This window comes from Peromyscus leucopus, chromosome 7 (genome assembly GCF_004664715.2).
Source record: "Peromyscus leucopus breed LL Stock chromosome 7, UCI_PerLeu_2.1, whole genome shotgun sequence".
NCBI lineage: Eukaryota > Metazoa > Chordata > Mammalia > Rodentia > Cricetidae > Peromyscus > Peromyscus leucopus.
The window spans coordinates 40,444,903-40,466,652 of NC_051069.1; the positions used below are offsets into that span (position 1 = coordinate 40,444,903).

Sequence of the window (21,750 nt, forward strand, 5' to 3'; positions counted from 1 at the left end):
TCACAGATCGCCTGCTCTGCTCCGATGCTGGATTAAAGGCGCCACCACGCCGGCTTTTTTTTTTTTTTTTTTAAGACAGGGTCTCTCAGTGAACCTGGAGAACACTGCTTCTGCTCAACAGACAGGGCATCAAGACTCCCAGTTCCACCTGCTCTGCCTGTCTTTAGCCCATGTTAGTGATGTTAGCGCAGGAGTTACAGGCATCACATCAGGCATTAATGTGAATGAACCCTGGGTATCTTACCTCATGGTTGAGCTGTAAGCAATTTACCCACTAAGCTATCTTCCCAGCCCAAGATACTCTGTTAAAGTAAATTATTCTTCTTCAGTGCTACTAAAAAAATAATAGTGATCAATTCCACAACAAATTATATATTCTGCATTACACACACACACACACACACACACACACACACACACACACACACACACACACTGAAATCACCTCTTCATCAAAATTACTCTAAAGGCATAATCCAGCTCTTCTATCCAAGTCTGCTCTCCTAGGAAAGGGAAACCATACAACGGAAAATAGCCCAAGTACAAAGAGCTGCTTGGGATAGCCTGAAAAAAAGTACCAATAAGTCTCACTTTTGTTTAAAAAGGAAAGAGGGGGAAAAAACAGAAAACAGTGAAGAAGAAAATTCTATTAATGCCTGTTCTGTTTTGCTGTGTGTCACTGTGGTAAAAGCAACTTGGGAAGGAGAGGGCTTATTTCTTCTTACAGGTTACAGTTTATCACCGAAAGAAGCCCAAGCAGAAGCTCAAAAGCAGGAACCTGGGGAATGTGGCTTGCTGGCTTGTTTCCTCAGGCTTGTCCTTTCTGATACAGCCCAGGCACACCTGCCTGGGGACAGCACCAGCCACAGTGAGCTGGGTCCTCACATGTCAATGAGCAATTAAGAAAATGCCCCACAGATATACCCACAGGCCATCGGCTCAAGACAGCTCATCAACTGAGGTTTCCTCTTCCAGAGGGACTTCCACAGACAGACTCTACTTTCTTGTATCGAGCTGACAAAAACTAACCTGCACAATGTCCAAAAAGTAAGATACAGGAGAAATAAAGTTCAGTGTTTTAAGGGAAAGGGCCATTTCGTTTGCATAAATAATGATCATTCCATTTACGAAACAAATATTTACTGAAAACTCACTATGCCTGGCACAGGAAAGAAAGCAGTAACTAGCCACAACTGGAAGCTCCACTCACACAGCTCACAGTGCAATGGGAGAGAAAATAATCACATAAATTTTCAGTATTTGTAAGTAATATAGAGAAAATTAGAGCAGACTAAGAAACGGGAAGCCAGGCAGCGGTGGTGCATATCTTTAACTGCAGCAGTGGGGAAGCAGAGGCAGGCAGATCTCCATGAGTTCAAGGCCAGCCTGGTCTACAGAGCTGGTTCCAAGACAGCTAGGGCTACACAAAGAAACCTGTCTGGAAAAACCAAAACACACACACACACACACACACACACACACACACACACACATACACACACGGGCACACAAGGACAGGTGCGCACAGGGGCAGGTACATACAGGCAGCATGTGTATTTGTCTTCTAGAACTCACTTTTGGTATTTCTAATACTAAACATAAAATAAATATCATAATCCTACGGTAATGGCAACACAATGATGGAGGAATATGTCTGATGGTGTAGATGGTGTAGAAGGTTTTAGTCCAGAGTGTGAGCTACAGCTCAGCACACTTGAAACTATGTAGGAGTCAATGTGAGTCAAGTAGGGAAAGGACTTTAAATTATCCAATTCATAACAAGACAAGGTTTGGACATGGATGATAAAATAAAGTCAATTTGTCAACATAAACCATAAAACTAGAAAAGGGAAGGTTCTTGAAGGAGTCCCAAAGATGATATATATGAAAAATCTGTTGTTCATGATGTTCAAAAGATTTTAAGTGTAGGAACTGTGAAAGGCCAGCTGGGAGACTGGCTCCCAATTTTACCCCAGGGTACTCTTAAGGAGAGAGGGATAAGAGATTTAGATAGAAGGATAGAGGGGAGGGAAACAGAAACACAGATAGCCTCGGGAGGGCCTGGATCCTTATCCATCGGCCCCTTCTGTCTCTTCTAAAGGGCTATTTATAGGAATGCCAAGGGGTGGAGCAAAAGACCTCCCCCTAGCTCAGCCAAGTGTAGACCCTTCCCATCACCTAGAAACCATGCACATGGTCAAGCAATCCTCTAATACAGCTCTGCTGGTTAAAGCAAGCTCAGATCTCACTAGGAAAACTGTTGTGGGCCTCCACAAGGAATGAATGCTCTCAGGGGTCGGAGACGGGGACAAAAAGGTCAGGTGCACTGAAATGACAGTGAAGAACCAGGAGGTAACACAAGCATAAGGAAAAGCACGGGGTTGTGGATGCCAACATTTACAGTGGGAAGGAAGCATGCTTGAAGGTGGAACCTTTATGAACAGCCGAGAAAGCCTGTGGGAGTGTGTGCTGTGTGTCTTTAAGTGATGGATGGGAAGCAGCTCCCACATGCAGGGTTGGCGATACTAAACACTGACTGTTTTCCTTAATTTTAAAACTGTGATATTCTAGAAAAATGAAATTTTATCTTGTTTTCAATGTGCTGTAGCTGTTAACAGAGGTATTTATAGACTGGCCATTTATTTTGTTACCAATAATTTTATTTGTTTCAACATGAACTGACCTGCTTTTAGCCAAGTGCTAACCACATCCTAATTTTAATGACTGAAAAGTAAAATGAAATGAAAAAAATGTTCCCAACACAAACCATTAAATCAGCACGCTCATCAACTCACGCTGCTGTTTGGCATGCTGAAAACTGCACTATTAAATCTCAGCAGCATTCAATTCCCAAGGGCATCGATGTTTTTAAAATACAAATGCTTACACACATACACATGCCACACGGTGTTTGGTTTGGGTATTTCTAATACTGAACAGAAAATGCATAACAAAATCCTAACGTGACACCACCAGAATGAATGGAGGGTCACAAGTGTGATAGTCAGGGTGCTTTCAGTCCAAAACTGGCCAAAAAACCACAAAACTCCACCACACACATACAACTGTTTTATGTTAGTGTTTAAAAGAATCTAATATGCAATTACTAAAAAAACCTCAACGTTAATTTTTTAGTAATTTATAAAAGTTCTATATTTCTCTATTATCTTTCTTTTTGTTTAGTTCACTGGTTTTGTCCTGTTCTAAGAAGTGAGAGTAGGGTCTTACTATGTTGCCTAGGCTGATCCCCAAATCCTAGACTCAAGCAAACTTCCCAACTCAGTCTCCTCGCTGTACGCACCTGTAGAGGCCAGAGGATAAATAACCTCAGAGGTCTTCCTCAACTGCTCTCCACCTTATCTTCTTTGAGACAAGATCTCTCACTGCACTCAGAGCTCACCCATCCATCAAACCACAGGGATCCTCCTTTTTCTGCCTCTCATGTGCTGAGTGTGGAAAGCAGATGAAGTTCTGGGTGTATGTACACTGTTGATATGAGCATGCCCAGGTCAAGAACGCCAATGTGTTCCTCTGGTCAGAGGACGATTGTAGAGGAAAGGCTTTAGCTCCCACTGCAGTGTCTTCCTCTTCCAGGATGACAATGCTCCCCTGCAGAGCCCCTACCAAGATTAGCTGACCCAACCACTCACTGGTTACCACACTATGACACAATGCTGAGTATCAGGTTTACTGGTGCACATCCACCTGAAGCATACAGCTCTCTGAATCCAGACAGCCTGCTTTCCTGTGCTCCCAGTCAGGTCTCCAGGACCCAGCTGCAGAGGCCTCAGCAACAGGGATTACAAACAAGCTTGATTGCACCCAGATTTTTATGTGGATGCATGAATCCACACACAGATCCTCATGATTGTGTGGCAAGTACTTTTCACCAGGAGAGTTATCACCCCAGCCTCTGGGTTGGAATCTTTAAAACAAAGACTTTTGTTAGCAATCTGTGGAGAGTAGCTAATCATATAGGAAACAGAGCACTAATTTAGGTGTTTACTATTATTACTTTTATTTTAAAATTGTCTCTCTATAAAATCCTTTAAATTTAACAGTTCATAAATTTCTGGATCTCATTAAATGTCAATGAAAAGGTAATTTTCTCATTGTACCATACAAATCAACATTTAAGCCCATTAATTTTTTTCATTAACTCAAAAACTAATTAAGTAGAGCTGTTTTTAGGGGAAAATTTAGAAAAGTTTCTCTTAATAAATTTTTCTAAAACTGATATTTCATTTGAGTAGTTACTGAGAGAAAACAGTGCAAACTTCATTTTCAGTCACTGTGTAAAATTAACATGGATTTCTAGAGACTGGTTAGTAAAATACTGGCTCAAACTTCATCCCTGTACTTTGTTTTTCTTTTTGTTTTACATTTTTAGATTTCTTTATTCTTGAGTGTAGGAGTGTTTTGCCTTTAGTGTGGCTATCCACAATGTACATCCCTGGTGCCCTCTGAGGTTCAAAGGAAGTTTAAGATCCCCTGGAACTGGAGTTACAGATGGTTTTGAACCACTATGTGGGTGCTGGGACCCAACTCAGATCCTCTGGAAGAACAAGTGCTCTTAACCACTGAGCCAACTCTCCAGCCCCCGTTTTCTTTTTTGACACTGGGTCTTGTGTACTTCAGGCTGGCCTCTAACTTGCTACACAGCTGAAAGGACTTTGAACTTCTGATCCTTTTGCCTCCACCTTGAGAATTCTGGAACTACAAGCATGAATCTCTACACCTGGTTTTATGTGGTCCTGGTAATCAAGCTTGGGGCTTGACACATGCTAGACCAACTAGCTGGTAAAGACACAGGCTTTACCAACTAAACTACACTCCCCACATTCCCTGTACACTTTTGTAATTCAGGAATTTGATTTATTGAATGTGATGTTTTTAATGGAAAGATTATAGCATGCCCTCAAGGAACATGACAAAATTAAGAGTACAAAATAAGATTATAACAAAGAGCTGATACATGTGATATAAAAAGTAATTTCAAGATGGGTGTGGTGGTGTGCACCTTTAATCCCAGCACATTCGAGGCAGAGGCAGCCAGATCCCTGAGGTCAAGACCAGGCTGGTCTACAGATCAAGTTCTTGGACAGCCTGGGTGAGACAAAGAAGCCCTGTCTCAAAAAAAAAAAAAAAGTGATTCCCATGTGGACTTAGATAAATTAGTTAGCATTCTACAGACAGAATTCAGTAATTTGTGTGCATATTGCATGTACACAATACAGAGAGAAAGGAGCACTACAAAAAAAATAATGCTGCCTTTCTATTCACAAATTAAATGTAGATTTATTGGAAGTTATAAAACTATAAGGAAGAATTATGAAAGACAATAATGGCCAAACAAATTACTAAATATCTTTTCAAAGGAATGCTGGTGCCTTCCAGAAATTACTTGAATTAGTAATGGTAAAAAAAAATTTTTTTAACTATTTTAAACTTGGTAAAGATGGAAGTTAATTTACAGAAAACTGAGAACACTTCAAATAGGAGATACAAATCATATCCACTGGGATGGAATAACTTGCATCCAGTTGCATGTGTTTTAGAGTCATGGGTCTGTGGATGAAGATGTTTTGGATTTCTGGAGCAGTTTAACATCTGATAGTTAATATGTCAATTTGATGAGATCTAAAATCAACTGAAAGGCAAACCTCTGGGCACATCTGTGAGGTGTTTTCTTGATTAGATTAACTGATGTGGAAAACCCACTCCAAATGTGGGTGGAACCCTCCAATGGTGGCCCAGATGTAAGGGGGTCCAAGAGACAAACTTTTGCTTTTTGCATACTAGCATTCAAGTCTCACTGTCAAGTTCATCTAACCAGTTCAGGAGTTCATCTCTCCCCTCACTGCTACTACCACTGCCATTCTTTACCGACATCTGAATTTCCAACTTGGACAGAAGACCAGTGACTCTCTAGAAATCTCCCAAACCTTCAGGCCACACTGGGACTGGCAAGGACAGCACTCAGCCTTGTGAACTGAGAAACCACCAGTTCTCAGCCTCTCCAATGTGAAGACAGCACACTGCACTACCTTGACAGAACTGTGTATGCCCTGCTGATAAAGAAATTCCTTTTTATTATGTATCTGTTCTGGCAGTTCTGTTCCTCTAACTAATATCACCCTTAAAGGATTCCTTAACTGAGTTAAATATATCTTGATGTGTTCAATCTATTTTTTTTGGAAAGGTCATGATTATATCCTCTTTTAAAACAAATGTGATCTCTACCCTTCCTCAAAAAGATAGGAGGACAGATATGTCCACAAGTGATTACAGTCACACTGAGATCACTACTACAGTACAGGAATAGGCAGCACACTGAGATTTAAAAAATAACTTATCTCCAGAAGGCTTGGGAAAGCCCTCATCTGACAGGCTGATCCAGCCTTCTGACATTACAATATGGCATTGTCATCTACAAAGTTCATGCTCAAAGAGCCATGCAGTCTAATTTCAGAAGAAACAAAAAAGTCACATAAAAATCTCATAACAGGGACTGGCAAAACAGCTCAGCAGGTAAAGGTACTTGCTGCCCAGAAATGGAAACCTCCCTGACAGCCTTAGTTTGATCCCTGTAACCCATACCACGGTAGAAGGAAAGAACCAACTTCCACAATTAGATTCTGACTTCCACATACATCTTTAGCATGTGTAAAATACACACACACACACACACACACACACACACACACACAGTAGTAATAATAATGAGTAAAATTTTAAAACTAAGACAAGTGAATTTTGAGTGTCATACAGTAAAGGAACAGAATAGGGACAATTATTTTTTAATCAAATTATACAGCAAAATATTACATGGTGAACTAAAAACAAATCAATATTATTAAGCTATGCATTATACATTCTCAACTTACAGGAGGACAAGTCTCTGAAAAATCAAAAAACAAAACACTGCAGAATAGATATATCACCATGTAGATTTTCTTCACAAAATTACAAAATTGTAACTTAAGTAGCTTTTCTAAGTAGCATATCTGTTAGCTGAACAAGGAAAGCTGATTATTGATGGAGACAACTCAATTATGATTGACTGTAGCAGCCCAAGACATCCACCCAGAAAATACAAACTGGCTTAATTCCATTTAGGGAAAAGAGTTGTTTGAACAGTTGAGACAATATCAGTAGTTTGTCTGAAGGAAAAAGAAAAAAACTAAACAAATAATGTTCCTCTGTTTTTGGTGAATGGCTAAGTGTAACCAATAAGGCTCAGATTCTACTGAGATTAGAGGAGAAGAAGCCTTGGCCCCTATGAGAGATACGTGCGGCACATCTACAGGATCAGAATGCTCACAAATAACTTAAATAAGCATTGATTTAGTACAACCCAGAGTAGAATTTACTAGGATTAGATTATAACTGATTTGGACAGAAATACATGTCTAACAGAAAAAGGCTTGGTTGGACATATTTCAGCTTCTATTACTGAACATTAAATGCTTTGGTAACTTAGGTTTGTAACAGAATTGGTATTTTGAAAGCAACTTAACCTAAAATTACAAAGCAAAGCATAGTTTATAAAGTCATTTGAATGGCTGGTAGCCCTAGAGCCACATGGAATCACATGCCACTGTGTATACGTCCCAAGCTATCAATCTTAAGAAGGGAGATTTTCTGTCCTGTGCAAGTTTGCAATGAAAACAATTTTCAAACTCAAACTACAGGCTCAGGGCAGTGTTGCTCAGACCACAATGCATGTGCAAAGTGAGCTCCATATTATAAATGTCATTTAACTGTGTAGTGAGGTGCTTCCAACTACGTCTCAATGAGAAGTAGTTAATACGGAGCACAATGAGATATTAAAAAGCAAATATAAATAAGAAAAATCTATTAACTCTATAAATGCAAGTAGCAAAATTTGGTCAATTAAGATTATATGCTTGGAGCTCAGGATATAGTTCAATGGAAGAGCATTTGCCTGGCATGCACAATGCCCTAGGTTTCCAATCCCCAGTTAAAAAGACGACTATGCTTGCAACCTCTTATCAATACCTGCAAACCTATCTGAATGACGAGAACTTTTACAAACTGAAATTTGTGAATCTCATAGAGCAACACTGATAGATGAACATTTACACTACATTTTTATGACAGGGATTATTAACTTTGAACTACAATTGAAAACAATTATTATAGTTCATAAAAGTTGTGTAACTTTTACTGATAAACCCAAATTACATTTTTTTAAATATAAATAAAATGAGTAGCTGAAACAAGCTTTCAGGAAAATTACAGTGATGATTTTTGTACTTATTTCTCAAATAAAACTGGTTTCCCAGCAACTCAGTAAACTCCATTTTTCAGGTTAATAAGTTCGAAAGCATGAAGTCATCCTTGGCATCTCTAGTTCACACTCTTTGCTCAGTCATCAGTAAAAATCATTCCTTTTAATCTATAAAACTGTATCTAGACTCTAACGAGTTCTCACTGTATCTCTTACTATCCTAGGTCAGAACATCACCACTTCTGGCTTATTGTAGTTACACACACACACACACACACACACACACACACACACACACACACACACACACACACGTCTCCTGGCTTACTGGAGCACTCTACTGGTCTCCTGCTTTAATGGAGCACTCCCTCACTGGTGTCCTGGTTTATGGGAGCACCCCTGCACTGGTCTCTTGAATTCCTCTTTTGCCTCTTAATACTTACTAGCAATCTAGACTTCCTTTAAAAGTCAAGACAGATCCTGTCACTCCTCAGCCATAAGGTCTTCTGTGGTTTCCAACCTTACTCAGCATACAAAGTCCAAGCCCTTGTCAATAGATCACATAAAAGCACATGATCTATTCTCTACCCCCAAAACACTTCTGACTTGTCCCATATTCTTCCACCAGCCCATTTCATTTGAGCCACATTATCTGTGTTTCTTCCGGCTTTCTTTTTCATTCTATGACATAGCCTTTATTGAACTTGTTCTTCCATTACCTAATGTGTTCCCAGATAAACATACCATTGCTCCTTTACATTCTTCGGTGTCTGCTCATATTTCACCTTCTCACAAAGGCCGTCTGTAGCCTTCTTATACAGCCAGCAATGGCTATTTCACATTGTATTCTACCTCTTACCTACAGCATCTAAAACAATACCTGGAAATAGCTACTAAATAAACATACAAAGCAACAAAACATACTGTATTGTTTGCTGTGAGTAATCCTTCAGTCACCTTTACTTACATATACTATACACATATGTATGAAACTGATTTACCATCGCACTAAGTGTTTCTTCCCAATCGGGCCTCTCTCGGGGGTGAACATTTCTATGTAGCTCTGGAACAAAATCATCCTCTTCGGACTGTATTGAGGACTTCATCTTCCTAGAGAGAGAAACATGAGAGACTTTTGTTATCAATTTGCATTTCAACAAACACTGTTTCAATGAACACAATCCAAAAGACAGAAAAAGTATCTTCCGATTTTAAGTTTAACTCAAAGAACTTGAGTGGCTAGCGGTGATTCTTAATTTCTACACTGGCTTCCAGCGATCTACCCTGATACACCAAACACCTGCTTCCTACTCCAGAAAATAACTATAGTAATGATTATACAAGGCCTGATTACATCTATTCAGTATAACGTGAACCTTGAGAATGATCTGTTACAGCAATCACTGACTCTGAAATAGTGTCTACAGAACTGTGCTAAGCATTAGCACACCTTCGTAATGGGGCTGGGAAGCTGCAGTGGGGTCGGTTAACTGCTTACTGCACAGGCATGAGGCCCGGAGCTGGTGCTCAGACTCTAGGTAATAGCATGTTCATACACACACAAGACCACTAACCCACAAGTCCCCCTGGAAAGTCCCCTCAAATCACTAAATTAACAGCTATGTACTCAAAGATGCCAACAAAGCCATTCAAAATCAAAGAAAGGAAACCAGTGGAGAGCTGAAGAGCCAAGGGACAAGATGGCACCGCTAGGTGCTCTACTCTCTCGACTGAGACTCCAAGAAAGCCATGTCTTAGAACTGAGCCCAAGAGAACGAGTAGTAACACTACCGTTATAACCAAGCCCCACAGGGTCCAAGTGCAAGGGAAAATACTAACTCAGTTTAGAAAAAAGTAAAACATAACAAAAGCAAGATTTATTCAAAATTCCCCAACTATATTACATGATATCCAATATAAAAAATTAGGAGGCAAACTTAAAAAAGAACAAAAAAGTCAAGGTAAACTCTCATCTAATTTAGTTTTTTAAATTATCGAAAAGAAAGAGGCAGTATATTCCATCTGTAGAGTCTGCCCCAGATAGAGGAATCTGTAAGCAGCATCAGTTCTGCCCAACAGGAAATGGCAGAGAAAGGAGCATTAAGATGACTTCCTGGGTAAAAGCACTTACCCTCAAGACCAGTGACTTAGTTCTAGCTCCCAGACTCACATGGTGGAAGGGCATAACCTCCATGCATGTGCTACAGCATGTGTGCCCATGCACATATGTACATACACACAGATAATAAATCAATAAATGCAATTAAAATTATAAGAGCTTGCTAAGGCAGATAATCTACAAAGTTGAAACTTTCCTAGAATGCATCAGATAAAAAGACTCAGGGCAGACAACTAGGGTAAACTCTAGAGAAATGAGAAGCATGGGCTTTTCCAAGATGAACTAGATCACAGGCAGCTACTTGCCTGGGGCCGAGCAAGGGAAAGACAGATACTCAAGCTGGTAAGAAGCATTTGCTTAATTTTTTATTAAGTTGCTTAAAATATTTATGACTCATATGTTCAATGAAATGAAAGAAAAATAGATAAAAGTAAAGATTTCAACAGGGACTGGAGTACTGAGACACTAACGCTCACTCTAAGACTAAGAAATACATCTGTAATTACAGATTCATTAGATGTGGGCTGCGGAGATGGTTCAGTAGGTAAAGGCGCTTGCTGCCATGCCCGAGACCTAATTTCAATCCCAGAATCATGGTGGAAGGAGAGAACCAACTCCTGAACATTGTTCTCTGACCTCCACACATTACCATGAACAGCATGTGTGTGAGAGCAATAAGAAAACAAATGTAAAACGAAAACCAAAAAAATTGTTTAAAAATTTATTTATTTTTTTTAATTTTATAATTTAATTTTACATAGCAGCCACAGATTCCCCTGTCCTCCTTCCTCCAGCGCCCCCCTCCCCCCAATCCACCCCCTCCCATTCCCATCTCCTCCAGGGCAAAAATTCCCCTGGGGATTCAGCTCAGCCTGGTAGATTCAGTCAAGGCGGGTCCAGTCCCCTGTCGCCATGCACAAAACTTAAGTCCAAATGGATCAAAGACCTCAACATAAATCCAATTACTCTGAACCTGATAGAAGAGAAAGTAGGAAGTAGTCCTGAAAGCATTGGCACAGGAGATCACTTCCTAAATAAAACACCAGTAGCACAGACACTGAGAGAAACTATCAATCAATGGGACCTCTTGAAACTGAGAAGCTTTTGTAGAGCAAAGGACATGGTCAACAAGACAAAGTGACAGCCTACAGAATGGGAAAAGATCTTCACCAACCCCACATCTGACAGAGGACTGATATCCAGAATACTGTCTAAAATTTTTAAAAAAGCAATTCACTAGATGTGTTTAACAATGACCCTGACTAAACAGTTAACTAGAAAACCGTCATCAACCTTGAAGTCCACAAAAAAGGAGAGATGTAACACACAACAACAGAATGTCAAATAAGTTGGAAGGGTGTCACATGACTTTAATCCCAGGACTAGGCAGCAAAAGCAGGTGGTCTCTGTGAGTTCCAGGATAGCCAAGGGCAGCTAAGGCTACACAGAGAAACTCTGTCTGGAAAAATGCCAAATAATATAAACTCTCATATTTCTAAATTGATGATTTAAGAGAGTAAATGATGAGAAAGGAGCAAAACCAGCATTTTAAAAATAATGTCTGAAAAACTTTTAAAACTAATAAAAACCATCAAGCTACCAACTCAAGGAATTTTGACAAATCTCAAGCCAAAATTTATTTTGGGGTTTTTATTTTATGTGTGGGAGTGCTTTGCCTGTATGCATGAGTGCATACCACGTGCATGCAGTGCCTGCGGAAGTCACAAGAAGCATTAAATCCCCTGGGATTGGTGTTACAGACAGTTGTGAGCTGTCATATGGATGCTGAGTCTTGAACCAGAGTCCTCTGGAAGAACAACCAGTGCTCTTAGGTGCTGGGCCATCTCTCCAGCCTTCAAGCAGAATTTTTAAAAGCAACTAGGTGTATCATAACCAAACCACTAAATATAAAATCCTACAAAAAACTCAAAGTCAGTACAAAGGACAAATTGACTTCAAAGAAGCAAAAACAACAAGAAAAAAGAGAAAGCAAAATAATGAATCATTGTAATAAGGGAAAAAACACTGTTACTAGAATCTTCTATCTTTCAAAGTATGGAAAAAAGCAGGTAAGATAAGCCATTTCAGAACAAAAATAAATTTACAAAAAGGAAAATAAGGGCACGGATTTGAGAACTACAGAAACACTGGAAAAGAGAAAAGACTGACAGCCTGATGAGTGAAGAATGCATAACTGTAATCCCAGAACTGGAAGCTAAGGCCACTCTGGGCTACAAGGTGACTTGGAGGCCATCCAGGACCACACAGTGAGATACTCAAAAGGCCAGTAGTAGTAGCAATGCTTTATATGATGTGTGTGGGGGGTGTATGCATGCATGTGTATATGCACACAGATTATACACACATATATATGTTTAAAAACAGAAAAACCTCTGGGCATTTCTATGAGGGAGTTTCTAAACTGGGTTAAGGAGTTGTGAAGACATCTCAGAAATGGGCAGTATCATTCTGTGGACTGAGGGCTCGTACTGGCTAAAAAGGAGAAGGTGAGCAGAGCGCAGGCCCTCAGCACTCTGCTTCCTGGCTGCACACGCAATGGGACAGCCACTGGAGCGCCTGCTGCCCTGACTTCTCTGCCTCCAGTGACTACATGCCCTTCAACCAGGAGCCAAACCAAGCTCTTCCTCCCTTACGCAGCTTTGCCAGATACTTTCGGGAGGCTCAGAAGCACAAGGTCACCCTCAGCTACAAGGCAAGTATGGACTGATATATCAGACTCAGAAAGAGGAGATGAGAATAAACCACATATACAAAAAGAAAATTGAGCGAAAGGCTGACTCTTCCTGAATACCTAGGAACCTAGAAAAGAAGACAGATGAGGGGGTGAAAAAATGAGAGAACACACTGAATAATGAAAGGGAGCCAACCATAACTGGAATACAAATGGGTAATACAAGGATTCTGAGGACACTGTAAACAATTTTATTTCAAAGCAGTTAGAGTCTAATTCAAATGAAAATTTCAATTCCCTACAGCATATAATTCGCCAATACTAAAAAAAGAAACCAAAAAATTATAGTCTTATAGCTGTATAGGTAGCTAAATCTGTAAGAAAACTCTGGGCTCATGTGTATTCATTGGTGCATTATTTCAAGCACTGCAGGAATAAATAATAACACCCTTGTATACATACATTCCTCCAGATTATAAAAAGAAACACCTCTCAACTCATTCAATGAGCCAACCAAGTCTTAAAACCAATCCAGCTACACAAAAGCTGACAAGACATCACTAGGAAAGAAAATGAAGTGTGACACCATAAACACCGCTCCAAAACGAACTAGTGGGGGGAGGGTCAGAGAGGTGTGTGTGAGTGTGTGTGTGTGTGTGTGTGTGTGTGTGTGTCTCCTTCCAAAATTAAACTGGCTTCAAATCTAAGATCTACCTCTGAAAATGACTGCACTATAAAAGGTGGGAATCATATATGGTTCTAACAGTTAACATTTGGTGTCTATCATAAATTTCAAAGGGAGGATAGTTTAAAAAACACAGCTAACATAATTCTTAAAGGTGAATTGGGAAAAACAGAAGATGTCTCTGATAACATTTTGAGGCCTTACTCAGTTGTTGTTGCTTTTGTTTTCCAAGTTATAAAAAGAAAACATAAAATTGGAAAAAGAAATAAAATATTGTAACTTTTTGAGTAATAATATGAAAGTCTCTATAATTTAGAATTATAAAATAATTTAGCAAGATTCCTGGTTATGAGGTCAGTATGTAAAAATCAAGTATATTTATACACGGCACTACATGTTTATAATTTTTTGGGTTTTGTTTTTGTTTTTTTCAAGACAGAGTTTCTCTGTGTAGTTCTGATGCCTGTCCTGGATCTTGCTCGGTAGACCAGGCTGGCCTTGAACTCACAGAAATCCACCTGGTTCTGCCTCCCGCATGCTGGGATTAAAGGCATGAGCCGCCACCACCCAGCTGTTTACAATTATTTATGCTCAAAATGTAACCAACACACATATGTTTTACTACATTTCATAAAATGGGCTACTACAAAGTGAGAATTACCACTGCCACTTGCACCAAATGAATAAATTTCACAAATGTTCAGCAACAGAAGCCACCATACATGACATGATACGTAATTCTATTCAGCTGAAGTTCAAGAAACAACAAAATTCATCTACAATGACCCAAGTAAGAATAAAAGAGGGACAAGAAAATTATAAAATACTAGAAAAGTTATCTTTATTGGGTTGTGTTTAAATATGTGTGTATGTGTATGCACGTGTGTGTGCGTGCATATGTGTGTGGTGACCAAGCTGCAGACTTCACATATGAATGTTATATCAGAATAAAAGTATAAAATAAAGGCTCACTGAAAGACAGTAAACATTAATTTACTAGACATAACAGTGTTTACATATACTGTATCTCATAATAATGAATAGGCTTCATAAAAACTTGATATCTATTTATTACCCTGACTCCTGTTCTCTGCATTTAAGTTATGAACAAATTTTGCTCTCCACATTTGGGTGCAGTCCCACCTCTTACAGAACATCCCCCTGCTAAGAATTTTCAACTATGAAATCTAAAGAACCTAAAGCTATTTTTTTTTTTGTTTCTGTAAAATATCTTCAGTCTTGAACCTGTATATAGTAGAAAATGAAAAAGTTTCTCAAACAGAAAGGTTGTCAGCCGAACTGCCTTGCTGCTTCTCCTGAGAAAAACTCTTCACATCTTTAACACACACTCTATTTGTACCTGATTCCTGCTTCTAACTTCTGAAGATGCACACACAGCAGCAGTCCAGGCAGACTCCCTTCTGAAGATGAGTACCACATCACAGTGTCTAGACTAGCACCTCAGAGACACTCCAGCCAGATACTGCTTCTTGGTCCTGTGAATCAATTCAAAGCAGCAGCAGCATTTTTTTCATTCTCTTTTCATTTTCCCAATCATTTGTTCATTTACTGTCCTTTATCAAGTTTGGCCCTGGCTCTGCTACAGTTGAACCGGTAAGTTATTCCCTACTGGTGCTAACAGGGACCAAAAGCCTGTCTTAGGGTCTCATCATTTTCTGATGTTTTGTAGATAAGAGAACATGAGGGACAGGACAAGTGCTCTCTGTCACAGACAATGGGTAACTTTGGATTTGCAGTAAATTTTTGTCTATATGGACAAGAATATGCGTCACTTCCCCTGATAAAGATGGCTCTGAGGGACAGCCTACCCAGCACATCTGATCATCTCCGCTCCTTCAACTGCGGCTGAAGTAATTCAGCAGTAAATCTGCAGCTATGAGGCTTCTGTATATTCTGCACACCTACAACTACAAAGAGCTACAACCTGACACCCTCGAGTATGATATATCACTATCCTGCCTTCAGAAGATATGAAGAACTATGACTGCAAAGGTTCTAAACACAGGAGCTTGGGGCTGGGGAGGTGGCTCAGCAGTTAGAGCACATGCTGTTCCTTCCAGATGATCCAGGTTCAGTTCCCAGCACCCACATGGCAGATAACAATCTGTAACTCAAGTTCCAGGGTATCTGACCTCCACAGGCACTGCATACATATAGTTCAGACATACTTCCAGGCAAAACAACTATACACATAAACTAGAAATACATCCGTGTTTTAAAATATGCAGGATCTCTGTTCTGGTTAGTTTACATAGATTAATATATGCTTAAATAAATCTAAAATACCAAAAATTCTTAAGACAATGTAAAAACAAAACTTCTAACACTAATGCGGTTAGCTACGCTGTTGAAAATGACATCCAGATTTCCTAAAGCTAGTTGATGTCAGCTTGTTCACTTCCAACTGAAAATGTCTGATATTTTATTTTAATAGTCATTACAGTTTTAGCAACAAAAGTTTCCAGTCCAGTATCACCCGCTACTGAATAATATTGTGTGCCCCACTGGCTTGGGGGAGCCCTCTCTGCCATCTCTAAATCCCTCTGTGGATGTGTGTGTGTCTCTAGGCTTCTCACCCTAGGACTTTTCTTTACAACGCAGCACCACAGAGTTCACACTGAGGAGTTTTTCCATAATATTCAGTTGACCAAATCATCTACTGTTTTCTCGTTCCTAAATCATTGTATGGCTAAATTAATTAGCCCAAATCAATTTACTTCAGCATTTATCAACCTATTTTTAGCACTTTATTATATTTGAATGCACAATTAGATTGAATTAACGCCTTTATGGTATTATATAGTTTTATTCTGAACAAAGTATATTATTAATTTTCTTGCTGACTTCTTTTATGTTCTTCGGTAAAATCTTATATTATGCTGTTGTTTTTGCTGTCATTTTTTTTAACAGGTTAAAGAACCTGATTAGGTTGATTTGGGGCATCTTTTTAAAATTTATTACTTTTTTTCTTCCATTATATCTTCAAACTTACTGGTATTTGACAGTTTGATATACTATGATTAGGTATTTTATAAAGAAGAAAATTGGAATGTGTTGCCACATCAATCTCTCTAGATACAGCAGACCAGTTTTCCTGGAAGACCCACTTTCCAGTTTGAAAACAGCATGACAGCCATTCATGTCCCTAGAAAGTCATCATCTGAGCACCAAGCCCTTCAGAGAAGTTTCCTATCAAGGGCCTTAGGGGACTAGGGCGGGAGAAGAGCACCCTTGGCATTGTGCCTTATATTCTAAGACTATATATATATATATATTTGAAAAAACAAATGTCTCTCCTCAGTTTGTGACATCTCAGTAAGTTCAACAAAGAGAAATGAATCCTAGACAAAAGGTACGGCTGACATCGGCAGGCCAGAGAGCAAGTGGGTCATTCTGATGGGGAAACCAAAGTCTCACCTAAGGCAGGGATGAGACCGAAAGCAAAGAAGGCAAAAGTAGCCTATGGAGCTTTCCTTATCAAGCAGGGAAAAGAGAAGACAAGAGAGCCAAGACGAGAAGACAGAACACTTGGGTAGGAGAAATTATTTTATTTCAAATAATTATAACTGAATGAGAACACAGAAAAGAAAATGAATGACTGTCAAGGAAAACAATCAAGCAACAGAACTCCAAAGTGTCCAGGAAGGGTCATCTGTTCCTGTTCAGGTCATTTTCTTTTGAAGAACAGTCTATGGTGCCACAGCTAGAGCAGACCTCGCTATGGAGACCAGCCCTTAAACTCACAGAGGTCCCCTTGAGTGCTGTGACAACAGGTGTGCTCTGTTTTTTTTTAAAGGTTGACTGTGTTACATTTATGAGTAAAAGTTTAAGTATGTCAGAGCTTTAATTTAATAAGTGTGAAAGTGTAATTAACTGAGAAACTTTGAGTTCAGAGAATGCAATGGTTAGGGAAAATCTTAGCTTTTCTCCCCGCCCCCCACCGTGTGTGTGTGTGTGTGTGTGTGTGTGTGTGTGTGTGTGTCTGTCTGTCTGTCTGTCTGTCTGTCTGTCTGTGTGTATTCTGGGAATAAACCTAGGCATAATAGGCAAGCATTCTAACACTGACCCACATCCTAGCCCATGTTTTTAATTTTACATAAACTTAATAAATCAAGAATTTATAAACTATTTAAACAGTTTTTATGCTCTAAGACCTTTCTGAACATCAAAAACCTTATGCAGACAAGCATAGCCTTTCTTATGAAAGGTTCACCTTGGGCACCAACCCAAAGGGCTGAATTACTCAAATACCAAGAAAGTCTTGCACTAGCATGCCTTGAGGTTAGGACAAATTTATTTCATAAGTCATAAAAACAGAATAATGGCTGAGCTCCACAGAATAATGGCTGAGCTCCAACATTGCATACAATTTTCTGAGATTAGGAATACTTAACACCAGACTCTCATAATTATTATTATTCTAACACTGATAAGAATATGCTCAGTAAAAGCTGTATTTAATATTAAATGAATATTTTGAGGACCAAACTGAACTCCAAAGCAACATAATAACTCTTTCTGGAAAAATTACAAATTTTGGCATTTTGGATGAAATATTAAAATGAGATGCCTATGAAAAGTTATATGTTATACAATGGACATGAGTGTAGAGCTGTAATAATACTAATGGTTAAGTGTTAGTATTTTCTCTCCATCCTTCCCAGTTCATAAAAACTCGTTGGTAATCTCGAAATTAAGAACTTCAGAAGTCAAAAAAGTGAAGAATAATAAAAATGGGGAATTGTTAAATATCTTCTAGCCATTAAAATAAATCACTCTAATGTAAAAGAAAACACATAGAAGAAATGAAGCACCATTATCCAGTCCTACTGAACAGTGCAGCATCATTCCAAGGAAGGTAGAGATGAGATAAAGCATCCACAAGCCAGTCAAGCACATGAGATACAAGTTCCAGAATGCTTAAGACCAATAGAGAACACCCTCCCCTGGCCCACCTAGTAAGGTGTGTTCACCACAGTCTTCTGCTAAGTGGAGTAAGATGTTTCTCTTCTCACTTAAAATCAATGGTCTTGAATGTAGATACAAGTAAAGGTGCTTGAGGGGCTCAAAATAGTGGGTTCACAACTCCACTCTAGTGTTAGCTGCATAGCTACACATCACTGATGCAGGGACACACTTCAAAGGAATTGCAGAACTGTGGTGCCTCTGAGAAGTTACTGCTTAAGTAGAGAGTAGCAGAATAGACCAGAGAGATCACAAACCTTTCCTACAATGAAAGTCTTCCAGTCATTACACTTGGGCCCAACTCGTTCCTGTATCATGGTAATGTGGGCAAAGTAGATCTAAGACATAAATCCCCATCTGGAAAAAAATTTGTTTTATAGACTTGCTATAGAGTTAATAGACATACTGTATTACCATATTTTGCCAAATATACTTCATGTAACAACTCCTAAATAAAGTTTCTCTTCCCTGACAAGATTCAACCTTTATGACCTTCCTTTTCTGGGTTGTAATTCCCTTCCCACTCACAGAAAGCTCCTTTTAGTGATCCCTGACGACTATTCTATTCTAAAAGGGTGCTAAGGGGCTCTAAAAGCTGCCCCAGGGGACAAGGTAGATAGAGCACACAATATTAACTCCACAGTAGAAATGAGAAGTCAGAGGAGCAGAGATCTGAGTCTCTGGTTCTCTGACTTCCCAATGGAGAGTGAACAAATCCTACACTACTACCAGAAAAAGTTCCATTTCCTGCTAACAAGTCCACAGATATAGGCTACTGCAGAAGCTAACAGACAAACATTTGCTCATCTCTCAGACTACAATGCCTTCCCTAAACCAGACAGTGGCTGGAGCTGCTAGGAACCCACATTCCAGATACCTGGTAACAACATTAGCTCTCTCATCCAGGACACCTCTAGTGACATGGTGCCATTCTTTTAGAGTATATTTAAAAGCTAACTTAGATGCTATTCATGAGAAAATAATAACATACAACCTTCTGCCCTCATCTCATTTAGGACACAGGCAGAAAGAGACAAACAGAGAAACATAGATGGGGATGTAAGCAAGACAATGGTTGGATTTAGGTGAATTAGCACAGGTTTTAAAGAAACAAGTTAGAACTCTGGTGTACACTTAATTACAAAACTGGTTTTAAAACAACTCTCCTAAAGCGCAGATTCTATTCCTCGGTTCTCCTGAGTTCTAGCTGCAGCTCATCTCCTCCAACCCTTCCCCTTCCACACCCACGTACATTTTTCAGCGTGGCGTTTCAGCAGGAACATGCTGTGGATGTTGTGAAAGCCTGCACTGCCTTGTTTCCTCATGCCTCACTGATGAATAGGGTGAGAAACACTCTGTGAAATGGGGCCTTACCCACATCTCTTTCTGGAATTTGTAAATGAAATCCCAAAGGCATATTTGGTTTGGAAGATCTACAGTGCTATTCAGATAGGATATACAATTATAAACAAGGGCAAACTCCCTCTGGTTTCATGGATTCCTAAAAACAATACCTACAAGCGGCTCAGTTTCTCGGGATGACTATGTTGTCAGTGCTCCCCAAGATCAGGGCTCAGCCTTACAGAGTTACTTCTAAATGTCAAAAGGAAATCTGAGGGGGGGGGTCCCACTGCCTAACAAATAAGTCTAGGATTACAGTACTTAACATACTATAAAATATCAACAGAGTCAGGCACAAGTTGTTTCTTCCTTTGACAAATACCACAAAGTAACTAACAATTTAATCAGGTCAGTTTTAATACAAACCAAACCAAACAAATACTGGTAGGAGATATATAGACCATAATAAAAAACCAGTGGACATGTGTAACATCAGCACACCTTGAGAGAGGTGAGGATTATGCAAATCTGGAAGACTAATGAAATTATGGGAAAAAAAATGAAACAAAAAAAATGATATAATAAAAGCTCATTTTCATAATCTCAACATTTTTAAATATACTTATTTGTTTTAACCCATGAGTAAAAAATTCAATGTGATCTATTAAGAGCTCCTAATATTCAATCACTCCTTTCCTTAACTAAGACTTAAAAATAAGTTCTATTTTAAAAAAAAAAAATCCTTTAACTTGAGAGAGAAACACACATAGAAAGAAAGAGAGGACAACTACTTGTTTGGAGTCTTAAACATAAAGACAGTATCTAATGAACGGATATGTTCACCCACCTAAAGACTCATGGGTAAAATTTCAAAGATATTTAATTGCCCATGTGGGTAGTAGTGGGTGTATGTAGTTCAAACTTCAAACTGCATCAAGTGATTTTTTTTAATGTCTATAAATGTGTTAAGTCCCTCACCCTGGATGAAACAAAAAGGGCTTCCTAAATTCTGTATCAATGCAGTGGAATTAAATACCGGCAGTTTCTTCCAGCAGGCAAACCTCTTTAACAGAGGCCACAGAACTCTCAACCAGAAGGCATCCTACAAAAACTTCCAAGTATTAAGTTTCTACCAGAAATTCCAAAGCTCAGAAAGACAAGGGAGTAGGTAAGTGGGTAAAAAATGAGGATCAAAGTCACAAAATAACTGATGTGAATTCAATCAAAAGGTTTCATATATAATTCATAAATGCAGGTAGCTGCGCGCACGCGCACACACACACACACACACACACACACCACTTCAGAACACATCCCAGGGAAACGGTGAAATATCCATTAGATGCAAATTCAGAGCAAATCTATTAAGATACAAATCAGACACAGAAAGGGGTAGAGTTCATTATGAGTCTCTACTTGAAATTCCTGAAATGCTACTACAAAAACCTGTCTAACACCTTCCCTTCCTGGTGCTGGAACAAGTAATTGAAAATACATTTTACAAGCTCAGGGCAAGTTGGGGAATGAAGAATGCTACAGCCAACTGAAAAGCTGCCCTCTTCCACCCCAAGCCTACCCCAGAGAGAAAAAAAGGATTGAAAACAGAGCAGACAGAAGCGAAGGAGAGAATAGACGGCCAAAGGATTGAGAAGAGGACAGCTCCTTAATTACCT

General features: G+C 39.2%; 1 protein-coding gene across 1 annotated transcript in view; it reads right to left on the bottom strand.

Annotated features, from left to right (window-relative positions):
- The window catches only part of Arhgap32 (Rho GTPase activating protein 32), a 234,977-nt gene that overhangs the window by 132,641 nt on the left and 80,586 nt on the right, over nucleotides 1-21,750 (bottom strand). The window contains 1 exon segment of the mRNA XM_028879075.2: nucleotides 9,256-9,364. Within this exon segment, the coding sequence (XP_028734908.1) occupies nucleotides 9,256-9,360 (105 nt within the window). The 5' untranslated portion in view covers nucleotides 9,361-9,364.